Here is a 24173-nt window from a genome sequence, read left to right on the forward strand (position 1 = left end):
CGTTCATAATAACATTCACATACTGTATGCTTTCGAAAACAGAACTTTCTTCAGGATAGACTTAAGAAGTAAGAAGAATCGAGAGTTTCTAAGGAACGTATTTGAACTGGTAATCGATACCATACGGATGATAATAATTATGATAATATTATAATATTTTTTGTATAATAATAATAACAATAATAATAATAATATTTATATTTATAATAACTCTTTGTATGATGATAATACGAACACTTACAGTTACAAGAACAACAATAATTATAATAAAAGGAAGACAAAGAAGAAGAAATAGAGGATGAAGAAGAAGAAGAAAAGAAGAAAAAGAAGAAGAAGGAGAAGAGAAAGAAAAAGAAGGAGAATTATTAAAGAAGAAGAAGAAGCAGAAGAAGAAGAAAAGAAGAAGAAGAAGAAGAAGAAGAAGACGAAGAAGAAGAAGAAGAAGAAGAAGAAGAAGAAGAGGAAGAATGAGACGAGTAAGATGAAGAAGAAGGGGAAAGGGATGAAGAAGAAGAAGAAGAAGAAGAAGAAGAAGAAGAGAAAGAAAAAGAAGGAGAATTATTAGAGAAGAAGAAGCAGAAGAAGAAGAAAAGAAGAAGAAGAAGAAGAAGAAGAAGAAGAAGAAGAAGAAGAAGAAAAGAAGAAGTAGAAGAAGAAGAAGAAGAAGAAGAAGAAGAAGAAGAAGAAGAAGAAGAAGAAGAATGATACGAGTAAGATGAAGAAGAAGGGGAAAGGGAAGAAGAAGAAGAAGAAGAAGAAGAAAAATTCGAGGAAGAAAAAGAAAAAAGTTGAAGGTGAAAGAGAAGAAGAAACAAGATAAATGTAGAATATACTGTATATGTCTTGAAACCTTTCACGCACATTACCCGGTAAACACGTGATATATGTGCATTTTGTATTTTGTTTTCCCAAATTGATTACATATATTACGATACAGAATTGACATGGTGATGAAATTTTCTTGACACAGATACACTTGAAATTATTTAATATGTGTGAACAGGAATTATAAATCAAAATCAGTGTGTTAAAAAGGACTAAGAAGCAAGTTCACACATAGAATATTCAAATAAAAAGCTAAAAGGTGAAAGGTTGAGAAACTATTCCTTATACTTAAAAAGTACAGCATAAGTACTAAACAAAATGAACATTGAACAAGAACAAGCCTCTACAAAAGAAGGCCAAGGTAAAATATACTGGAGTAATCGACTTATTCAACTAGAATGGCCATCTTTTGTTCAGTGCAGTCAAGGCAGTTTGGTATTCTTTTCTCCAACCCTGTATTCTGAATTCACCCCCTCCTTTTATCATATCTTGAAAATGCATCTCAGGGAATAGAACATCGGTCATAAGAACAACAATTATACATAAACCATGCCTACTGCCAAAATCAACGCCAAGCTTGGTACCTATTAGAGTGTAATATATTTTCCTTGACACCTCTATACATTTTGCAGGAAATCCGTTAAAATTGATATCACTCTGCTGCAATCACAGCACATATGTTTCATAATTTTAGGAAACTCATTACAAAAATGGCGAGTCCCTTTTTGCCAAGTTCAAAAAGCAAAGAAATCGAAGCCGTAGCAATATTAAAGTTTCATGGTAAAATGATTTTGAGTGGGTGTCTGTTGTAAAATTCAGTTATAAACTGACAAGCAAGATATCTTTTTCTTCCATCTTATTGACAGAAGGTCTTGAATTTATAGTCGATTCTTATAGTCGATGAAATAAACTTGTTTGGACACCTTTGCGGTTTTAACCAACCCAGTTTGTTAAAATATCCTCTCTTATCTCTGGTTGGTCTAGGAATCAGTCTTAAACATAGCATTCGTCAATGAGTCATATATTCTTTTGATCTTTATTGAGTACATCGAATTCCAATACAAAGGCATATATCTCTTATCTTATCGATAGCTTTTTAAGTACCAGTTCATTATGACAATGACTTTACGTTCTACGCCTCTACATTTGCGGATGCGTGAACGATAATGACCCGGATTTTCTGTGAGGGGAAACATTGTCTTACGATAGGTTAAGTAATCATCATCGGTCAAAGTTCCTTTGATAATTCTTCTTTGTTAAGTAAAGAACTGAGCTCTTTTTAGAGCATGGAGCAATACCCATAAGATCCTCCTCTGTTAATCAATTTTGTGGATACAAAATATTGTAAGTTTCTCTGGAAATGTTTTTTACCCCCAATAGACCCTTCCCTCCTCCCCCAATAGGTTTGTATGGGCATTACCTACAAACTTCTCCTCCTTACTTTCAAGACTTATCATGGTTTCGCTCCTTCATATCTTTCTGAACTCCTTCCTCGATACACTCCTGTCCGGACTTTGCGATCTGCTTCTCAATCTCTCCTCTCTCGGTTTCACACTATTTCATAGAAACAATACGGTCAACGTTCTTTCGTTTATGCAGCTGCATTTCTTTGGAACAATCTCCACCTTCAAATTCGCAATGCTAGCTCTGTAAATACATTTTAAAAAATGCTAAAAACACATCTCTTTAAGTCTTGTTCCTGAATAGCTCTTTTGACCTTTTGCCTTTTTAAATATTTTGTGTAGATTACCGTAGGATACTATAAATTTATGAACTGTTTGTATTTCGATTGTAAGTGATTTGTAATTATGTACATGTATTATTTTCATTTGCAAAGTTTTAATGGTAATCTAAATTGGTATAATTTGTAATGCAATTTCTGTTTCCTTTACTTATCAGCTATTTTCTTCTAAACCGCTTAGAGGCAATTTGCAATTTGCGGTATACAAATATCTTATTATTATTATTATGATTGTGAAATTCACGCCTTCCGCAAGAACCTACCCCGCCCTAACCCCTACCTTCCTTCAACGTTTTTGTTTCAGTTTTTTCTTTGCTTGTTTGCCTGTTTCGATATTGGAAATGCTTTTCTTAAAAGGCTGCCTTTACTGCCTTGCTACTCTTCACCCAGGTGTTAAAATGGGTACCCGGTAGGATGCGACCATCATTGTTGGTCAAAAGGTTTTTGAGCGCCAAGTAACGCCTTGCTGAAATGCTTCCCAGGGAGTGGAGATTGTGCACACATTGTGTGCGGGCAAGCACTCAATCCATTGACTGGGGTAATATATAGGGTATCTGTAAAGCGCTTAGAGACGTCTGTGATGTATTAAGCGCTATATAAAAGCTAAATATTATAATTATTACTGTACAACAATAGAATTGGACGGAGGACATGATTAATAAGAGAGCACTTTGATTTGAAAGGGTCTGACGCCCACTTCCCGGTGGATTTTCGAGCCGCCCCCCTCCCCCACCCCATGAAGCAAAGGTGTTTGATCAATGGCAGATTTGAATCAACCATTCTGATTGGTTAATGGTCAGATTCAATATGTGCCTGCAGCGATGATCGCGAGTCGCCCTTGCCATTTAGAGATTTATTGCAAACTTTCTGTTACGGGGCCCAGGTGGGTTGAAATCTTCCCAAGGCGATCCGACGGTAGGGGATAGGCGGAAAACTCTTGTTGTTGCTGTAGTTGTTGTTGTTGTTGTTGACAGTATTGATCTGAGAAACGATACAGAAATCTAACATTAGTGGGGATATTGTAACCAGTACTTTTTAAGAATTAGTAGGAGCTTAGACTAATTTAAAGGTCGATAGAAACTTACATTAGAGTGACTTTTTTATAACAACCCTTTTAAAGGTACTATTTCCCATTTGCAGCCAACATCAAATTATGTAGAACTTTGCAGGAATTATTAATATGTTACGTATGTCCTTTCGGTGAAAAGTAAACGTCAGCAGTGTCCTGATATTCAAATTATGCAAGGAAACCCAGTTTGCTTTCTGGACTTCACTGTCAGACAGACACTCTTAAAGATAAAAGTGAGTTCTGGTTGGAAAAAAAAAATGAATTCTCACAGAATCAAACGAAACTTACACTGAATGTTCAAGATTACAAATAAATGTCATTTGCCAAACAATTTTGGTAGAAAATGTATACTGGCTTAGTAATGAGCATAGAAAGATTAGGAAATCAAGGTTAGTAGCCCCGACACCATTTGTGTAGTCCCATATACATCTTTCTGTGTGCGGTGCTTGTTACTTTACCAAGACTGGGCCAAATTTATTATGATTTTGATGACTCAAGAACTTTGCAGTACACACCAATACTTACATGCTACATGATCAACTTTTTCTGATCCATTTCACACCTTTTCTTTCACAATGCAATCGGATGACCAGAACTAACCTTTATCTTTAAGTGACTGACTGACTGACTTCTTTTATTTTGGTCTTTGGTAATAACAGACATAAAATGAGCTGTAAAGGGTACATAAGCATTTGTCTACATCAATAACCCACTTCTTGTAACGGCCAAAATTAAACTGCCTAACTCTTTGCGCCGCGCAAAAAGTACGAGGGTCTGAAAATCAGACTTTTACTAACAGGATTGCAATCACTAAAGTCGATTCGACAACTAATGGTCGTTATTTTCCCACTAAAAGATATTTTCAAGCCTTTTCGTTACGAGAGAAGTACGAAATTAGTATTATCTTTAAAATGCCGTTTGAATTTAACCTTTTCATTTGTGGGGGGGGGGCTGCAAATGGGACACAGTACCTTTAATAGGTCATAATTCATTAATTAAATGAACAAACGAAATTCCCATTAGCTTGAATTCAGTTTGCCACTGTTATTTAAAGGACTGGGTTCATTTAGTTTATTTTTTGCGTTTGTTATTACAAATTTGTAGTTTTTCAAAGTTTTTCTTATTCACTTTGTTTGAATTTGTTTAAAAATTCAGTTCAAGTTGAGGACTGCCACTGACTTTTGATACCGTTATTGTTACCATTATTGCTATATTTTGTAACTAGTATTGTTATTATCATCATCATCATTATTGGTAGTAGGATGAGGAGGAGGATGAGTAGCAGCAGCAGTAGTAGTAGTAGTAGTAGTAGTAGTAGTAGTAGTAGTAGTAGTAGTAGTAGTAGTAGTAGTAGAAGTAGTAGTAGTAGTAGTGGTAGAAGTAGTAGTAGTAGTAGTAGTAGTAGTAGTAGTAGTAGTAGTAGTAGTAGTAGTAGCTGCAGCAGAAATACAACGATTTGTACAGAATAAAGACCTTCACACTCAACACTTGGGCTCCATAAAATCATTGCACTAAGTTAAACCCAGTTTCACACCGGCACTGCCCTGCACCTTAGTGGGCGTGTTTGTGTTTGCGGATGTGTATGTGTGTATGTTTGCATATGTATGTGTCGGTATGTCTTTTTATTACAATAATCTGTGTAAGATTGCCGTCCTTGTTGCGAAAAGTAAAGGGCGTCACCATAGAAACAATCAAGAAACAGTTCGATCAATAACTCAGAAATATAAAATATATCAAAAGTTTTATCTATATGGCCTAGTTTGCAAGCACCCTAAGAATAGCACAGACGGAGAGTCATCATAAAACAATTAAATTATGTCCGGTCAATGTTCAAGCGAAGGCCAAGCGTAAACAAAAGGGTGTTTCGAGAGTGTAACTATTGCCTGGACTGGTTTATGTAGCAGATATCGTACTTCGTCAATTGGACTCAAATGTATCCTGGCAACCGCAATAAAAGTAGCAGAATGGAGTGAACCACTGGAAGTCCAGAGCCTAGCCTTTGAATACATCTTTGCGATTGATTTGGATCAATTCAAACTCTTTAAAATAAAAGCCCAGAATTGAGATTGTTTTCTCTCTTTTTCTCTCACCCCCCCCCCCCCCCTCCCCCGCCCCCGCAACTCCCTCCCCCCCCCCCTCTCTCTCTCTCCCTCTCGTCCCCTCCCCCTTTTAATCAAATGTCTGTCAATTTTACCACAAGATATAACATTCTTGATTATAACATTTACCTTATAACATCAATCTGTCTGTTGGAAAAAAAATTAAAAAATAAACGTGGAATTGAAACTTTAATCGTTATAGGCATTATGATAAGTCAGAGTTTCCCTAATTTTGCCACGCTTGAAAGAGAAACTCAAAATAAATGATATCCAGTCGAACTAATTGACCACAGGAATGTTGTTACAAAGACGTCAACCGCTCACATTATTTGTGGACTAAGTGGACTACACAAAATACAGACTTGAACTTACAAAAAGGCGGGAGGGGGAAAGAAAAAACGAAAGTTTAGAATGATAGGAAGAACAACACAAAAAGTCCTCATTTAATCCAGGTTTCCTACTTATATCGTCATAAATTCCCATCTTTTCTTAATAACTGAAAAATAAGCAATATTTTCATCAACAACAAAAAATTAATCATCAAGGCATGTTGTCGCATGCGGATTTTCCTTAGCTACAGCCCACAAAACCGACAACGCCCGATAACGACGCTGCCTGTCTTGCAGACTTACTGATAAGTTATTTCTTTCTGTCAGTCTTCCTGTCTTTCGACAGCTACGAGGCCGACAGTTCACGAGACCGACATATCTTTCTCGAAGACACTGCTTGTCTCGTTAAAGCTTATCTTCCTCTCTATATCTCCTACTCGTCAAGTCGTCAAGAATACAAAATCTCCCTCGGATGCTACTCTCATATTACACGATACACTGTTACTTAGATAATAAAAACATTAAAATTGTATGCAACGCCTGACCGTGCGTTCTCCCGTTTAAAAGAGGATCGTAAAGCGCCAAAACAGCGAAAACTGCGAAATAAATTTAGTTCATTGAAAGAGGAAATGGGGATGCCTACTCTTGGAACACATCAAAGTTAGCCATTCTCCCAAAACCGAAGTTAATCCCTATGAAGTAATGAGAAATATGCAAGAATCATGGTGAGATTTTCTTTTGTCTGCGATTTTTTTAAAAATCACTTTTAGTTCCAAAATTCCAACAAGAATTGTGTTTTCATCGTTCCATATATGATTTAAAACTAAAATACGAAAGTTTTCCTAAAATGTTGCTCATTTGCAATATCATGCCATTCCCATTAAATTGTCTATTAAGATAGCTCAGGCATCAATGGTTTGATGTTTGATAATAATGATAATAATTTCACCTGACTGCTATTAAAGAAAGCATGTATGTGTTTGAAGGTAAGCAACCAGGGGACCGATGTCTTGGTAATGAGGATTAAATGCGTTACCAAATGACACGAGCGCATTGATCTGGTTTCGAACACAGGACCTCCCAGTTACGAGACCATTGCTCTACCACTGAACCATCGCCCCTCCTTCATTGTCATAGTAAGACTCTTTTTTGTTTTAATTCTTCACAATGTTACGAGCGTTACGCCATATTTGTTTTCCCGCTTACGTCTGAGATCCGTTAATAAACGGAACAAACATATAAATTTCCAGAAAATAATAAATAGCTAGCTGTAAAATACACACTGATATCACAAGGGGTAACTCTAATAAAAATGTACACCAGGGCTACCGCACCTTTTCTTGCTTTCTTATCTTGGCAATTACGACCTCAGCAAATATTGGTTTTAATAGTTTGATTCCAACTGGAAAGGTAAAGATAGGGGCGGGGGGGGGAAGAAAATGTCCTGATATTTCGGACGAAAAGACCAGGGTCGTGTTGTGCGCATGACAAGGTTCATCCGGGTGACGAATCGCAGATGAATTCAGATTTTGTGAACCACTTTACGTAATAAAAGCGAAGAGGATCCTCAAGACCTGTCAGTACTGTATTCTTAGGAAGTTGAGGAGTAAAGACAGACCCCTACCCGGTCTCCTACACAACCATTCATCACGATGGCGTTACGTTTTGTACTTGTTTCTCTGGCACTCCTGACAATATCAGGTAATTAACAAAAAATATTTAATAATCATGTGATGGTGATATACGAAATTAAATGATTATAATATTGTTTTGCCTGCTTTATTAGATAAGTTTATATTTTGTTTACCTTGTTTCATTGGAGTTCCTAAGGATCAGACAGTGAATAATTTCTAAATAATATCCATATTATACAGGTAAAATTACGAAATTAAATTATTATAATATTGTTGTGCCTGCTTTGTTATATAAGTTTAACATTTTGTGTATCTTGTTTCATTGGTGTTCTTAAGGATCAAGCAGTGAAAAATTTCGAAATAATATTCATATTATACAGGTAAAACTGTTTCATATATAAATCATATAGGCCTACATGTCGTGATAGTACAGCACTTAGTATCTTATTTAATTTCAGCGAGAACCTAAATTGGTTTATACATACGGAGCAGATAACACATCTCAAATACTTTTTCAAATATTACAAAAATGTACGTGATAAGTGATAAATTTGTTCTACCGATTGCTTCCGTTAATTACCGGGACTATAGCAGTTTGTAAAACAAATCTTTGGATGCTTCATAAATGTAATGTGAGTTTAATAAACAAGTTAAAACATTAGTGGAGGCATTTTCTAACAATTTCACTGTTCTGATATTTTTAATGTGAAGATATCTGTAATGACTTCCAAAGTCATGATCTTGTCTTACCTATCACATTTTTGTTAAATAATATCCGCTTTTATTTCGTATAACGGACGGAAAAAATTGATGAAGTTAAACATTTATATACTGCATATCAAGCTTGAAGGCTTGTGATTGGTCAAAACTGCAGGCATGAAATTCATTATTGACTGCTGGGCATGGAGTATAGCGAAACAAATATTGACCGGTCATAGTTTTACTAGCGAGTACACTACAAGGACACAATAGACGCGCGCAGTGGATATATGGGCTCCTCTTTTTACATTTGGTCACAGTGCAGTTTTAAGGATCCAACGAAAATTACACTGAATATTCAAGAGTACAAATAAATGACATGTGCCATACGATTTTGGTAGAAAATGTATAGGGGCTGAGTAATGAGTACAGAAACTGAGATAAGGAAATCCCGGTAAGTAGGCCCGACGGGGTCCGCTCGCTATTCACAAGGACTGATTTTCGCAAGGACCGCTATTCATAATTTGAGAAAAGGGTTATTATTTATAAGGGTCATTATTCGTAAGGATCCCTATTTATAATTAAAAAAGAGGGTCGCTATTGATACAAATTTCAGCAAAATTTATTTATGCGGCCCGTTACCCGGGGCAACGGGCATCTTTAAAAAAAAAACTATTGACTGGTATGCGGGCATGGCTACTACCACGACTCCAATTTCGACCAATCAGATGGCTAGATTTCTAAAGAGAGGTATATAACGGTCTTTATGAGTAATGACCATAAATATGAATTATGAATAGCGACCCTCAACTCACATTATAGATAGCAGTCCGTATGATCGCCTTTATCAACAGTGACCCCCTTTCAGTTTTATGAATAGCGGTCCTCCACGTAGAAGAAGTTCCACATCATGAATAGCGGTCCTTACGACTAGCGAACTTACCCCGTATCTGTGCCCCCCAAATCAGTCAATATTTGTAGAGTGTATAGTGTACGTTTACATTATCATGATCGTGGCAGCTCAGAATATTGATTAAAGATAAACTTGAGTATTGGTAATGCGATTGCATTGTGAAAGAAAAGGTGTGGAATGGATCAGAAAAGTTGAGCATATAGCATGTAAGTAATGGTGTGTAATGTCAGGTGCTGGAGTCATCAAAATCATCATAAATTTGGCAGAGTCTTGGTAAAGTAACAATCACTTACACAGAAAGATGTATATGGGACAACACACATGGTGTCGGGGCTAGTACTTCCCTGATTTCCTTATCTTTCTATGCTCATTACTCAGCCAGTATACATTTTCTTCCAAAAATTGTTTGGCACATGACATTTATTTGTAATCTTGAACATTCAGTGTAAGTTTCGTTAGATTCTGTGAGAATTCATTTTCCTTTTTTTTACCGGAACTCAAGTTTATCTTTAATTTGCCTTTTATAATAATGGTTGTCGAGCATTCGTTTAACCCGTTAAATGTCCTTCTCGAAACATAAAGGATAAGTAGGAGTATTAAGGTTTCACATTAAATGCTTTCTGGTTTGTTCGCATGTTTGGTTTGTGTTGATTAACTATTCCCTAACTCAAACTTTCTTTTTCCTTCTCCTCCTCTTTGCCTTCCTCTCGGTTTCAGGAATCGACGCCCAAGGTGAGATTTATTGTTTTATTTTTAAGTGATAGGATAAGCGAGTGCTACTATTTTCAAAAATGTTTTGGGGCTTCCTTCTTCTGATACTCTCTATGTTGCTAATGAACATAGGGTTACAGTAAAAATTGACTAACAAATTGAATAACAGAATGTTTCAAGCCTATAAAAAGTAATGTAGTATTTTTAATGTTAAGGCGATTAAAAGAGCTCCTGAATCATGTTTGCTTATGAGTCTACATGTGATTTTTTTTTTTTTTTTTTACATTTCATATCAGTATGCCTAAAAATAGATGTCTACTTTAAAAATAACAAAATAAATCTCTATTGAATGAAGTTTATGGAATAGTATGACGTACGGCAATAACTATTTTATATGTATAAAGATGCTCATCTTGTTTATTTACTTTTCCTCCTCATCTCTCCCGAACAGTAACTGAAGAACCAGGTATGTATCCTTGATTTTATTTCAATTACATTACATTTGTTTTGGTAATATTTTTCAAAACGAATTCATGTATGACAAAGGGAAATCAGTCGTGCTAGCAAGGGACGAAAATAAAACAGTTCTGTTTTGGAATTGACGGCTAAGGATTTAGATAAAATAGGAATGAACATAACTGCATCATAATAACAACGTACATATGATATTTGGTAGAGGGGAAAAAATCACTTCCCCATTTTATTTGTAATGAATGTGGTCTTTATTTAAGGCTACTGGTTCATGTGACTTTAGCTGAAGAACTATAGCCGTAATAGATGATAAAAAAGTGTAAAGGGTACATGAGCATTTGTCCTCATCACTAACCCACTTCTTGTAATGGTCAAAATTAAGCTTATGGAATCTTTACGCAGCTCAAAACGTAATAACATTTGGTACAAGGGTCTAAGAATCAGACTATTTAATTAAACGAGAGCGCTCGCTAAATTCGATTCGACAACTAACGGTCGTTATATTCCTACAAAAAGAATTGTTAAAGCCCTTTTGTTTTGAGGGAAGTTCAAAATCAGTATTATCTTTTAAATGCCATTGGAATTTGACCTTCCCACTTTTTGGCCTACAAGTATAAGCAAAGTTATGTTAATCGCAGTCAACATTCTGCCAAATGCTATACACTTTCCCACCGTTTGCTTGTAAAAAATGGGAACGCGGGTTGGGGGATGCTTTCATATAGTCATGGCCATATAATGAACAAGATAAATATACCCAAGCCTGGCTTGTTGGTGTCAGCCTAAATTTGATATTGGAGTCGATAGTGATATCCTGTACCTATGCATATTTTGTTTATCAAGAATTATACCTCAAGCCCCAAATAAGGACACATGGCAATGTTAAAGAAGATTGCAAATGGGAAACAAAATGTAGCCCTGCTTACAGGTGAAAGGAGAAACACTCAATTTTGTAGTCCATGCTCTACTGTCAGAAATGTTGTCATCATTTTCCCCCACCATTTTGTTTTTTTCTCTCTCACAGAATTGGACACTGAAGGAATCGTCCTGACATGCACGGACACGCAGATGATTGTTGAGATCCCAAAGTCACTCCTTACAGGTGAGATGGCTGGGCCAAACGTCCGATTCGAGAACGAAGACGACGCTGATAACTCGTACTGCTGGGGAGTAGACACATCCAACGACGAAAGTGTCGAGATCATCCAACTCACCACCAACCTTACCGAATGCGGAACGAACAGGACGGTAAGAACTTTTTTGTGTGATCCCACATTTTAGTGTATTACTCAGGTTCATCAATTATGAAATATCTAAAATTGCAATTGTTATTTTGCATTCGACAGTACCGAGCAACCTTTCATAGCCTATGTTTTCATAGAGGCTATATTGATGATGATATCTTATAAGGAAAATTATCGATTTTTTTTTAAATCTTGCCTACTTGCCTGTTTGTTTGCTTGTTTAACGATTTGATACTACATGGTATAAAAATCTACTTGGAAGCTTGATGACTCAGATGATTTGGATTTCTATAGCGCTTAATACGAAATACCGTCTCAAAGCGCTTTAAAAATATGAATATCCATGTCATCGGATTGATCCATGCACAATGTTGACCATCTCCACTCCCAGGGGGTATACCTACCATATGGTCACCGTGGGGGCATATGGCAATTACTAACACAAACGCTTCCATCATCCTACCAGGTCCCCATTTCTCTCCTGGGTATGGAGTGGCAAATGCAGATTAGTGCCTTGCCAATAGATATTTGTGCCGTGTCGGGGATCGAACCCAAGACCTTTGAATTCCAAGTCATTCGCTTAAACCACACGACCACGACACCTCTAAGGCTACAGAAAACCTAATATTTCTTTTTGTTTTCCGATATCTTGACCCGTCCGTCTATCTTCTTCTTCTAGGAAAGCGATGACCAGGAGACATACACCAACCGTGTTATCAGTCGTTACCTGGACAGTGATGTCATCAGTCGTCAGTTCGCCATCGAGATTCCTCTCTCATGCTCGTACAACAGAAGTAAGCAGATGGGACCTGTCAGGTACGAGCTCACCGACTACACCATCGACAAGACCCTCGTCGAAGAGGGTGCCTACACCTTCTCCTTCGATATCTACGAAGATGGAACCTACGAACAGGTCGTCGAGACTTACCCCATCAGCATCGGCCTCAATGAAGAGCTTTACTTCGCAGCATCCGTACTCTCTCTAGACGGCACCCTTGACCTTTCGATCCGCTCCTGCAGAGCCACACCGGATTCGAATTACGATTCTGATACTCGATTCGAATTCATCGACAATGCGTAAGAATTGTTCTTCCTATTTAAAAGGGATGGTTTGTAGAAATATCTGGAAACGATTGAGCCCGACTCCTAATACATGAGCCCTGTGTTACAAACAGTTTCGATTGATACACATAAATCGCAAGTCCTCCAATCAATAGCAAGTTTGTAGTTTCCTATCTCTTATGTAAACAATTGCGATTGATATTGATCGCAATTAACTTGCGATTGATATCAACTCTTTATGAGACGGGGCCTAGGGCAATGAAACTTCTATTGCATTCATCATTTTGTATGTGATTGGTAGTAAACCGTATGCATATTGTTAAAAATATTATCATGGTCAGTGTTATATAACATTTGGCTAAATGGGGTATACGTCGAACAGGTCGAAGGGCCAATGCATGAAGAGTCGATATGATGTAGGGCTAAAGGCAGGAGGCCTATTTAGGAGTTATATTTATTTTTGCTAAGGTCCAATGGGATGCAGGACCAATATAAAGTGAGACCAATACGGCGCATCAGTCTAAGGGTATTATCACATTCAGTCAATAGAACTTCCCTCTCTAACAGATAAGGCTTTGACACCAACGTCTAGTTTTCGGTGAAATATTACCAAACAATAGGTACAACTGCGTTAATGACATGATGATTTGAAATTAAAACACTTAATGTGTTATTCTTCTATTTGATCTTCAAATATCCAAATCACTTTTATTCTCCATTTAAAGGTGCTCAACTGACGGCCTTGACACTAACATCACCTACCTAGAAGATTACCGTGTCGGAGTAGAGATGAATACTTTCAGGTTTATCGATGAGGGCGACATGGTAAGTGGTCAATACTGGAACTGTTTCTGTTTTACCCTTTGCATCACCACTTCAAGGTTCAAGATACAAAATATTGTATAATTCAGTTGCATTAATATCCAGCTGAATATATTTTGATTTAAGAAATACAACATAGAAATAGTGATATCATTTATACATATTCTCTTTTGAAATTTAAATTTTAGAAAACCAAACGTCGATATTATCTTTATTCCCACATTGATTTAAAGTGTTTTAACAGTGGAAGTACTTGATTCCCCCTCCTTACCCCATGCGTTGTAGGACTTATTACATTCTGTTTACACGCACAGGTTTACATCCATTGCAACCTCCTCGTATGCGATGCTGGTGATGCAGACTCTCTTTGTGAGCAAGGATGTGCGAGTTCTTCATCAATGATCTCGGGCCGAAAGAGGCGTGACGTCAGCAGCGGACTGAAGACCAAGCGATTCACGCGAGGACCTCTCCGCGTCCGACGCGCTGCGCAGAAACAGGATAGCATCTCACGTATGGACATCAGCGAGAGCGGTAAGTTAGGCATTCATTTTCACGCCCATATACCCAACACGATAGCAATTACTTTCGAAAAATCGACCCAAGACAATTTCTGCAACCCTACGATCACCTATTGAAATGAGTGAACATGATAATAATGACGTTTTTCGTAATTTTGAACATAATTTCTTATGGACATAAAGCAGGGCACTGAATCGCCCATGAATTGATTGTTCTAATCACTTGCGATTGTGTCACCCTTAGTCTACAAGCCCAGACTCTTTATTCGGAACTTTAAAATTCCCAAAGCCTTGAGCAGAGCAGAGATCTGACACTCTCTGGCTCAGTAAGTAAATGCAGACACAGTAAGCAGTTACTGCTACGCACGACTTACAAGGGTTTGTACCCCAAAATTAGTTTTCATTCGCATTCTTTTAACCATAAGTGGATAACCGAGACGATAAACTATTATGATATATTTGAAGCTACACTAATAATGGAGGTTTCCATGGTACAATGATGACAGATCGCAAACCTTGACTTCATCATCACCATTTTAGCGAAGAAACTACATTTAATCGTAATAGCACAACCCAATAGTTAGGATTGCTGTCAGACCATAAAGATTTTGATTTGTCATCGTCAGTGTCTCGCTCCAACGTGCTAGTAACAATAAAAATAAAGGCATTTAAAAGAGTACCGTCCGTAGTACCTTATCTATACTACCAAAAAAGCTATTAATGTTGATGATATTTCGTATTAACTTTGATGGGGTCCTATACTTGAGGATAGAGATCTATATATCAAGATTTTGTAACTTTGTCATTTTGGGGAAGAGATACACTTGGCGTAGCAGAATATGTATTAAGCACATATTCTGATTGTTGAGAATCAAAGTCTAAAATGTCGAATTTGTGTGCATTGGTTTGATATTTTTAAACCACTATTACAGAAGCTGAAGGATATCATTGTGTTTTCACTTAATGAAAGGGGAAATGTTGCTACGGAAAAAAGATCAAGATTCTTAATTTTCGTTTAAATGTATATTTATTATCGTATTTAATATTACTGTGATAAATATTATTATCAATATTGTTATGGATATCATTATTATTATAATCATTGCTATCATTATTATTATTATCACCATTATTATTATTATCAATATTATTAGTAGTATTATTATTATCATCATTGTTGTTGTTTCATGAAGGTTCCTCAACGCAACAACAGATGACCAATGCTTTCAACCCATGGATGGTTGCCATGGCTGCTATGGCAACCGTTGTCATGGCAATGGCCGCCATGATGGTTGTGGTCCTCCGGAAAGTCAGCAACATCTCCGCCTCACCGAAGCGGGGTCAGTACAAGGAGGAGTCCGCTTGTCTTCTCGATGAGAGTGAAGAAATCTAAAGGAAGCCTTCCAAGATACTAGCACAATCCTCCCTCTCATTTGATTTAGTCCATTCCAACACAGAAATCGTAAAATTTTCAAGGTGTATAAAATAATAATTGTTGTATGAAATGTCTGGTGAACCAGTCACGAAGGCATCAACATAGATTTGTTTTTGTACAAACTGAAAACAAAACGTTTTACTTGGATATGATGTATATAGTACGTATTCAACCTTTAAAAGAAACCACTCTTCCAGGTTGGATCTTTAATATAATTGCAGCTTATGGGTCGCTAATGTCTGCTTTGACTAATTGGAAGTAGATCAATCATGCAACTGAGCAAGTTATGCTTCTCTTCTTAACAAAGATTGATAAACCAATTAATATCGAAATCATAAATCATACATTTTATAAGATATTACTATTAAGATGCAAAGAAGAAAAATCCGGAAATTTTCAAGAATAAAAAAAAGGTTTGTTACTAGTGGTCTATGAATAAAAATAATGAAAGAAATTGCATAGAAATAAGAAATAATTTTCGTGAAAAAATGATATCTATCTGTATCATTATAGTTGAATGGTATGAAGTCTTATTTATCAAGAACATATTTGTAGATACACATTTACTTAAAGTCTTTGTAATGAAAACGTTTTGAAATAAATGTCTTTCAGGCATATATCGACTAGACATTCTTTTATATAAATGTATTCTGATGTTATTTCATTTTTCGTTTGAATCGCAATATTGTGTGAGTGTGTGTGTCCGGAGAATTTAAAGGTATTACAAAGTTTTGGTATGGGGTCATGAATTTGATTCAAATTAACATATTGGAAGCATATGCGTTCCTACAATATTCATTGATCGTTGTCGCGGTTGAAATCGAGTCTAAAGCTATCAAATTATAAATAATAAACTATTTATGTTGTATAGCTCCCTCTCAAGGTCAAGATATTAATTTAGCTATGAAACAATGCTTCTTGACTAAAATCGCCGATTAGCTATTCCCGTTTGGAAATTATATATCACAACTACATATTCTGAAATTTTCATGGTCGCAGCTACCATTGCACGGCCATAGGCGCTGTATGAAATTTATCAAAATTTACCGGGAGCACCGGTAAATTTTTATATTCGATTTTTCTCGAAAACAGAAGTGTTTTAGGGGCTAATTTTTTTAGTGCTTATAATACATCCACAGGGGCATCCAAATATATCAAAATTGTAAAGATTCACTCTCCACCCAATTTTCATAATTTCCCAAAACTTTGTATTACCTTTAATGTGAGTGTGTGTGGTGTGTGTTTGTGTGTGTGTTGCGTGTGTATAAGTGTGTATGTGAGGATGGGGGAGGGTTAGGCTATGTTACCATGTACTGATAAGAGAAGTATAAAATACATGTTATCTTGGATTTCAGTATTCTGCATAATAGAAAGAACCGTACGATCTGACTAGGATCCAATTTTGGACGAATTTGTGATAGTATTAATATAAATAAAAATAATAACATTTTAAATATTAATGACCGAGGATTTTCATTGTCATATGATTATTAAAATCTTGATTGCAAGGGATTTCATGCTTATTTATAGGGGAAAGATGAATCGGCTCAGAATCGTTGTGACCTCAGACTAATAGTGCGATTGTTTGCGATTTGAAGGCGATTCAGCAATCAAATAAAGAAACCTAAACACATGCCATTTACGATACTCGTAATTATAGTCAAGCTTTATTATAAGGCAAAGAATAATACCATTCTCCGACAAAAAGAGAATGGTACGACCGAAATAAATATCCTCTTACAATATCTTTCCAAAACACTTGGTCCCAGCAAAATAAAATCAACCATGTCAATCAAATATATGATCAACACCTTTGTAACATGTATCAAATCTTTCTATAATTTGTTATACATGAAGTCTACACCTATAATGTTCTATATAAACATACCTGAATTGTCTAAATGTATAGCACATCTGTAGCTTAATCAATTATCTCATACACATCTCGTTCTTGAGAAACTTTACCTTAACATCAATAAACAGACCAGTATATTGTCGTTTATTTAGTTATCAACTTTACAAATTGTACCTTCAAAAATATCATGTTCTCTTCTCAAGACAATCAACAACTGACTTCTTGTCACGTGAACGGTTAACTCCAGACCTGTATTGTCCGCTAACTTCACCCTTGATTACATCTTTCAAAGAAGTCTTTATACAATGCATGCATCAACAATACACACTCAAACACGAAATAGTCCATATGGCTCTGCTAAGCCTTTGACATCTTTTCAGATGTGACTTTCAAGTTCATCGAACTATTTATCTCAAGTTCCATAATAGTCTCGTCAACATTCTCGGCACCATTATCGCTCACCATAATGTTCATATTGCGTTCTCTTCTGGAGACGCCATGTTCTTGGTGATCTGTCGGTCACGTGTCCGAATGTCCCGTCTCGCATCAACTCTCGTAGTCGTAGAAATCTCAGTTTGTCTCCCAAGCCCCTGTGCCATCTAAAATGTAAAGAGTTCAGGCACAAACATTTCTCTACTATCGATTCTTCTTATAGGTGAAACATGCATCAATACGAATTGTAAATATTTTCCTCTTCTTAATCATTAAGTTCTTTGCCCAATATATAATTGATAACAAAAGGTGAAATAACATGTCATACCTTTCTCGTACTTCAATTTGTCATTTGAATAAAATCACCCTTCATTAAAGTACAAGATTATACAATCATCAATGTAGTAATATAATACATTATCATGATTTCACTTACCGATGGAAAGTATCGGTTCTACTTAAAGCTGCAAATTCTCATGTAGCAAAACTTATAAAGCAAGAAGCCACATCTTTCTCAACTTGTCTTCTACAGTGTGTGGACAAGCAGCTAGCTATTTGCTTTAAAGCAAGCTGCTACGTACACCAAGACCTCCGTACACCAAGCCAACTTCATTGGGTGTGGCCCTAGCCACTGTTACTCCAGTACAATATATACAGTCATCTACAAAAAAAACCTCCTGTCTATAACAGGTGTAATGCCATTCCACTTTCCTTTTAATGGTAGTCTCAACCTTTTCAGACAAGTAACCCGTGACAACACATTCAATGATTCGCGGGACACCAAGCGCGTACACAGGGGGGGGGGGGGGGGGGGGGGGGGGGGGGGGGGGGGGGGGGTGGGGGGGGGGGGGGGTTTGGGGGCTTAAACCCCCCCCCCCCCCTTTGGTAATTTTTTTTGTGTGTAAACCCCCCCCCCCCCCCCCTTTTGGATTTTTTTTTTTTTTTTTTTTTTTTTTTTAAATAAAAAAAAGAAAAAAAAAATATTCCCATGGTTGACCTAAAAAAGCTGACCTTACCCCCCCCCCCTCCCCAACGGAGCAAAATGTCAAATTTTCAAATTTCGAGACCAAAGAAGAAAAAAAATGTGTCCTCTTACCTCTTATTCAGCGGTCGGCTGAGTCATTGCGATTTTTTTGGGACCAAAAAAAAAAAAAAGTGACAATGTTAAACCCCCCCCCCCCCTTAAAAAAATCCTGCGTACGCGCCTGCGGGACACTGTATAATTTCTATACTAATTACATCCACCGATGGCACATTCACTCTCGCTCGCTCTCCCCCCCCCCCCCTCTCTCTCTCTCTCTCTCTCTCACATACACACACACACACACACACACTCTCTCGCTCTCTCGCTCTTACAATTACAACCTTTCTAAGTTCTGTCCGATATTGCTCAAACTTTCATCATCTTCTTCCTTGATTTCGTTTACTTTCTTTTACTTTTAAAATTAATTTCCCTTTAAATAACGTATGAGAATGTCTAAATGTGAAGACGTAGATATACCGAACTCTGTATTTGAGTATTAAAAGATCCTCATATAGCATGAGAGTATATGTGATGATGGCGATTCACACTCAACAAACATTTTGTATGTCAGTTAATACATTTGCATGTTTACTAAATGATTGCTTAGTTAATATAACATTTGGGTTGATGAAAGGACGTGGAGCATACTTTACTTACCATCCAACTACTTCATTTGTTCTCTATTTTTATCTGAAAATGATTTGCAATTGAGATATGTTTTGCCATTATGCGAAGACTACGGCTCGTTAAGTGATACGACAATTATGAATGCACTATTTATTGACGATAAATATGACTAATTGTTCAAGCAAGTCACGTTTTGGACTCCGGTTTGGGTGATCTCTTTAACCTTCCGACTTTAATTATCTCGTTCTCTTTGCTTCGTCTGATAGTAATACCGGTGGTTTTAGCCTTCATATTCAGACATGGCTATACATTACTTGAAAATGGTTGAATACCAACAGCATATACACTAGGTCTATACGAAATATAGTCAAATTGTATGGAATTATCAAAAGCTCGCTCGCTTGCTTCATTCGTTCGCTGAAAGGTACATACATTATTATTATGAACCGGGAAACGAGAGGATTGTATATTGTCCTTTACTTCAGTCTGACAAGATAATTTGTGTAGTCACCCCTACCTATCACTCGACCAATGAAATAGATGATGGCTCTTTGCATTAACCTGTGACATGGATCACCTAAAAAATGGTATTTAGATTTTCCTAAGTTAATCAAAATAAAATATGTAAAAAGACAGAGCTTAAATGAAGACAAAACTCGAATTATAATGAGGTATTTTTTAAACTTGGGTGGAATTTCTGCACATCCATTAATTTGTTGTATTTATTTGTCCAATGTACGTTCAATATGGATATTAAAAAAAAAAAAAAGTCTCAGAGATAGTTTACAAAGAACAACTACTCGTTGTCAAAGTGAATCATTTCCTAAAATATTAAGACTAGATAGAGAAGGTACTAGAAGTTTCTGATTTCAATAAAGTACAAATATTGATTGCAAACAGGTCCATTATCGTGAACAAAATAGAACAAGCCTAAATTATCGTTTAAATCAACATACATTATAAGTGAATGATAATTATTGATAACAAAGTCGAGGGAAAATATCACATGATTAGTAATAATATTGTATGTATAATTTAAAACATTTCAAAGGCCTAATCAAAAAAGGTTCACGTGCTACACGTAACTGAATGTAGAAGTAGGCCAAAGGTGTTTCGTAAACCGAACGTACTCACTTTGGCGATGTTTTTTTAAGGGAGCCACAGCGATATGATTATTTTTGTATAATCCTCTCTCTTCCCCATTCCCTTTTTTAACTTAAAGCATATAAACCAAAGCCATCAGGGTGTCATTAAGACTTTCATTCATGATTTATTCGTTCAGTCTCTCTCTCTCTCTCTCTCTCTCTCTCTCTCTCTCTCTCTCTCTTATATTTCTTCTTATTTGTGTCGGAGGAGGGGGATAACTATACGAGCGCATGTGATTTGATTTGATTTATTTACCAACAGCATTACATTCCATACATTTTATACAATAATTACATATACAGAAAGAGAAACTATTGGTTGGTAAAAGGGGCCAGATAATAGCACATGTGCTAGTCGAGCCTAACCCCTTAAACAGCTAAACAAAGTATTTTGTTACAAATCAGTTTAGAGAACGTAACAAAACAAAAAATAATGAATTTACTGTTACAATCGATACTTAGACAAAACAAGAATCAGTACTCAACAATGTCTTACAATATACAAACTAATAATGTAAAATATGAATTATGAATTGTGTACACTTGATATTTCATTCATGACTTATTCAATAAATTACTTGTAACAGAATTCCGAAACCTATTTCTAGACCTTGTCAGTCTGACATCAACAGGTAATCTATTCCAAAATTCACTGCCCACAAAAGACAATGAAAATTGACCTTGTGTCGTTCTTAATTTTGGAAGACGTAATTGTCCATCTTCTTTTTGTCTTGTGGAATAGCTGTGTTCTATAATGTCACAATACTCTATCAAAATATGAGGCAAATTGCCATTGACTAGATCAAACATGAAAGTAGAAATTGATAACTCATGTAAATTATACACATTTAGGATTCGCAATCTTTTAAATAATGGATCTGAAGGAGTTCTCCATTCACTAAATGTTATGGCACGAACTGCCATTTTCTGTGAATATAATATACTTCTTAGGCTAGTCTTATAAGTGCTTCCCCACACCTCTATTCCGTAAGAAATATGTGGTTGTATAAATGCTTTATTTAATAATATCAAAGTACGGCTAGGAACAAAATGTCGCAATCTAAATAGCAATCCAACTTTCTTTCTAATACACTGATTTACAAAACGAATATGACTCTTCCAAGACAAATGAAAAAACTGCCAAAAGTGTTGTTTTTTAAGTACCCATTTTGAATCCGCTATTACTCTTTAGAGGGCTGGTTAACCCCCATCTTTCTTCCATCTTCTTATATAGTATGAATTGGAGATGCGATTTTCATGTATCAAGTTTGCTGTCAGCATGCTTGAAGTCAACATACCGCCACTAAAAGTAAAACATTTGAATTTGATTCGATTAGGTAATATTCGCCGTTGTTGTTATTGAGTTATTACATGTATTACGTCTCGTTCAAAGCGGCAGACCACCTAATTATTCTCCACTACGAATTCAATGTCTGATTATTTTGTTGTAATGACCAGAAAAGTCATTATCTACCATGGACTTACTATCGCAGTAGGTCCAAGGAGAGACTAAGGGGTATTTCGTGATAGGACCACGGGTTTGCTGAGCAAGAGAATTACACACCCATCAATGATTTTTCCATCAAGTATGGTATCAGCGAATTATGACCTGCTGCACATGGAACTACCACTGACTACCATTTCCCTTTAAAATTTACATAGAACTGCCTATATGGGAATACACACACATACAGCACGAAAGTTTGGTTCACACGTTACAGCTATTTCTTGTGGTATTTCGAAAATGGGATCATTTGAAGAGCGATCCATTTCAGAAAACATTTCTACTATATACTTCAAAGGCAATAAAAAGAATGCTTACAAATTATTCAATAATTTCTTTAATCTGCCAATTTGGCAGATTTAAAAAGAAATCAACCTTCTCTTGAATTTATGTAAGCCATCGGCCCCAAAATATCTTCAGCCTTTGAAAAATGATGTATAGATCGCATTGCGAGTAGAAAGTCAATGAACTTTTGTTTCTGGAATTTCCTAAAGAATATTTCATCTATTGCAACTGTTTTTCTTGACGATAAATTATTTGGTTTTAACTCTTTACAAATTATTTGTTCAGGTTTTAAAAACTTAAGATTACAAAGAGCTTACATAAAGTGTGCAATACATTTAGTGTACTCCAAACATTCTCATAAATGATTGATGATACTCTCTAGGTGTAACATGTACCCTGTTCCCTCTCGAAAGAGGACGTGTGCAGTTATAGTTCTTGATAATTTTCATTTTAAACAAAGTTTGCCAACTTATATTCCCAAACATAGAAAACCATTTATTTGAAGAAGAGTGTAGACTGTTTATACAGTGTACGATTAGAAGGTGATAACATATTCAATAAAATGTTTAAGTAAAAAGGTGAGTTCATGGAGTAAATAGGATCCCCAGAAAAAAAAAGAACCACGGAAATGCTATTGTGATGGTTGAAGTGGGCAATTATCTCTGGCAATCATCATTATAATGATATCTATGAAGCGAATCGCGGGTTATGTTTACAATAATGAATAATCCCTCACTTTTCAACTTTCCATCTCTCTCTCTCTCACTCCTTCTCTCTGTCTCTCTGTCTCTCTGTCTGTCTGTCTCTCTCTCTCTCTCTCTCTCTCTCCTATATGTCTCTTTCTCTTCTTTGAGTGGTTTCTCTTATCAAAATGTGTTAGTCCGGGTACATTGTGGTGCGTGTGTGTGTGTGTGTTTGTGTGTTTATTCCCTTCTTCTATTATCGCATTTTCGATAATCACATTAACGTTTTCAAGTGTCGTATTTATCATTAGATATTCAAATGACAACATATCTGCTGTCTCGTCACGTACTGGTCCCACCAATCACGAAGCCCCTCTCTACAACCATCCAATGACATTAGGTCAGATTTATTGCGAAAGAGTCTTGCGATTACAGTCACCGCTACAAAACATCCAAACGTTGAATGTGTAAGATTATTCGGAAGGAATATTCTGTTCCCGAGCGAGCATTAAATATATCTATTGGAGAGAACCAACAGTTGGCTCAAAAATGGTGTGTCAAAAATACTTCCAGATTTTATGCGCCATTTTGGGTGAGTGCTACACGTACATATTAATACCTGTATGAATCTTTAATTTGATAATAGCAAAAGCGTTTATAGAACAATAATTTGGTGACTTTGGGGTGGACTTGGGGCTTTTGGAGGCTTTTGGGAAACTTGGGTTTTATGTCTCTAATTTTCTGTGTACCTCGTGAACATTTTCTTGGGGAACATGATGATTTTGGGTATTTTTTTTTTTTTTTTTTTTTTTTGGGGGGGGGGGGGCTCCTAAAAGATTAAAAAATGTTTAAAAAGTGTGAAGGAAAAAAAGAAAAGCCCCACTAGAACTGCTCCGGATAAACATTTAAGCATTATAGTAAATTTATTTGGCCGGGACTTTCACTGCATATACACTGAACTACGCTTTTTTCTTTTATATTCTACTTGCTATTAGTATTGCTTATGATTTACCTTCATCCATCCTCTCTTTGTTTTTGCGTAAATGTAA

General features: G+C 36.3%; 1 protein-coding gene and 1 long non-coding RNA gene across 2 annotated transcripts; one reads left to right on the forward strand and one right to left on the reverse strand.

Annotated features, from left to right (window-relative positions):
* The first annotated feature begins 7619 nt into the window (after window positions 1-7619).
* Window positions 7620-16207, forward strand: LOC575434 (uterine-ovary specific-44 protein). The gene is made up of 8 exons (XM_775836.5): window positions 7620-7764; window positions 10027-10041; window positions 10472-10486; window positions 11513-11736; window positions 12412-12809; window positions 13520-13619; window positions 13931-14147; window positions 15328-16207. Exons 1-8 carry the CDS (start codon window positions 7716-7718, stop codon window positions 15525-15527), a joined length of 1218 nt encoding a protein of 405 aa, XP_780929.2. The 5' UTR covers window positions 7620-7715; the 3' UTR covers window positions 15528-16207.
* Window positions 16208-17207: 1000 nt separating this feature from the next.
* LOC115920716 lies at window positions 17208-18551 on the reverse strand. Its single transcript, XR_004062484.1, has 2 exons — window positions 18293-18551; window positions 17208-18023 (listed from the first exon to the last, which is right to left on the reverse strand). It is a non-coding gene; the product is annotated as an uncharacterized LOC115920716 (long non-coding RNA).
* Window positions 18552-24173: the final 5622 nt, after the last annotated feature.

This window comes from Strongylocentrotus purpuratus, unplaced genomic scaffold (assembly GCF_000002235.5).
Source record: "Strongylocentrotus purpuratus isolate Spur 01 unplaced genomic scaffold, Spur_5.0 spur5_scaffold_9, whole genome shotgun sequence".
Classification (NCBI taxonomy): Eukaryota; Metazoa; Echinodermata; class Echinoidea; order Camarodonta; family Strongylocentrotidae; genus Strongylocentrotus; species Strongylocentrotus purpuratus.

Excerpts from the sequence above, each read along its gene's own strand:
- LOC575434 (XM_775836.5), top strand. The coding sequence starts at position 7,716 with ATGGCGTTACGTTTTGTACTTGTTTCTCTGGCACTCCTGACAATATCA. Across the intron at positions 11,737-12,411 it reads AATGCGGAACGAACAGGACG|GAAAGCGATGACCAGGAGAC; the intron begins GTAAGAACTTTT and ends TTCTTCTTCTAG. Across the intron at positions 12,810-13,519 it reads TTCGAATTCATCGACAATGC|GTGCTCAACTGACGGCCTTG; the intron begins GTAAGAATTGTT and ends CTCCATTTAAAG.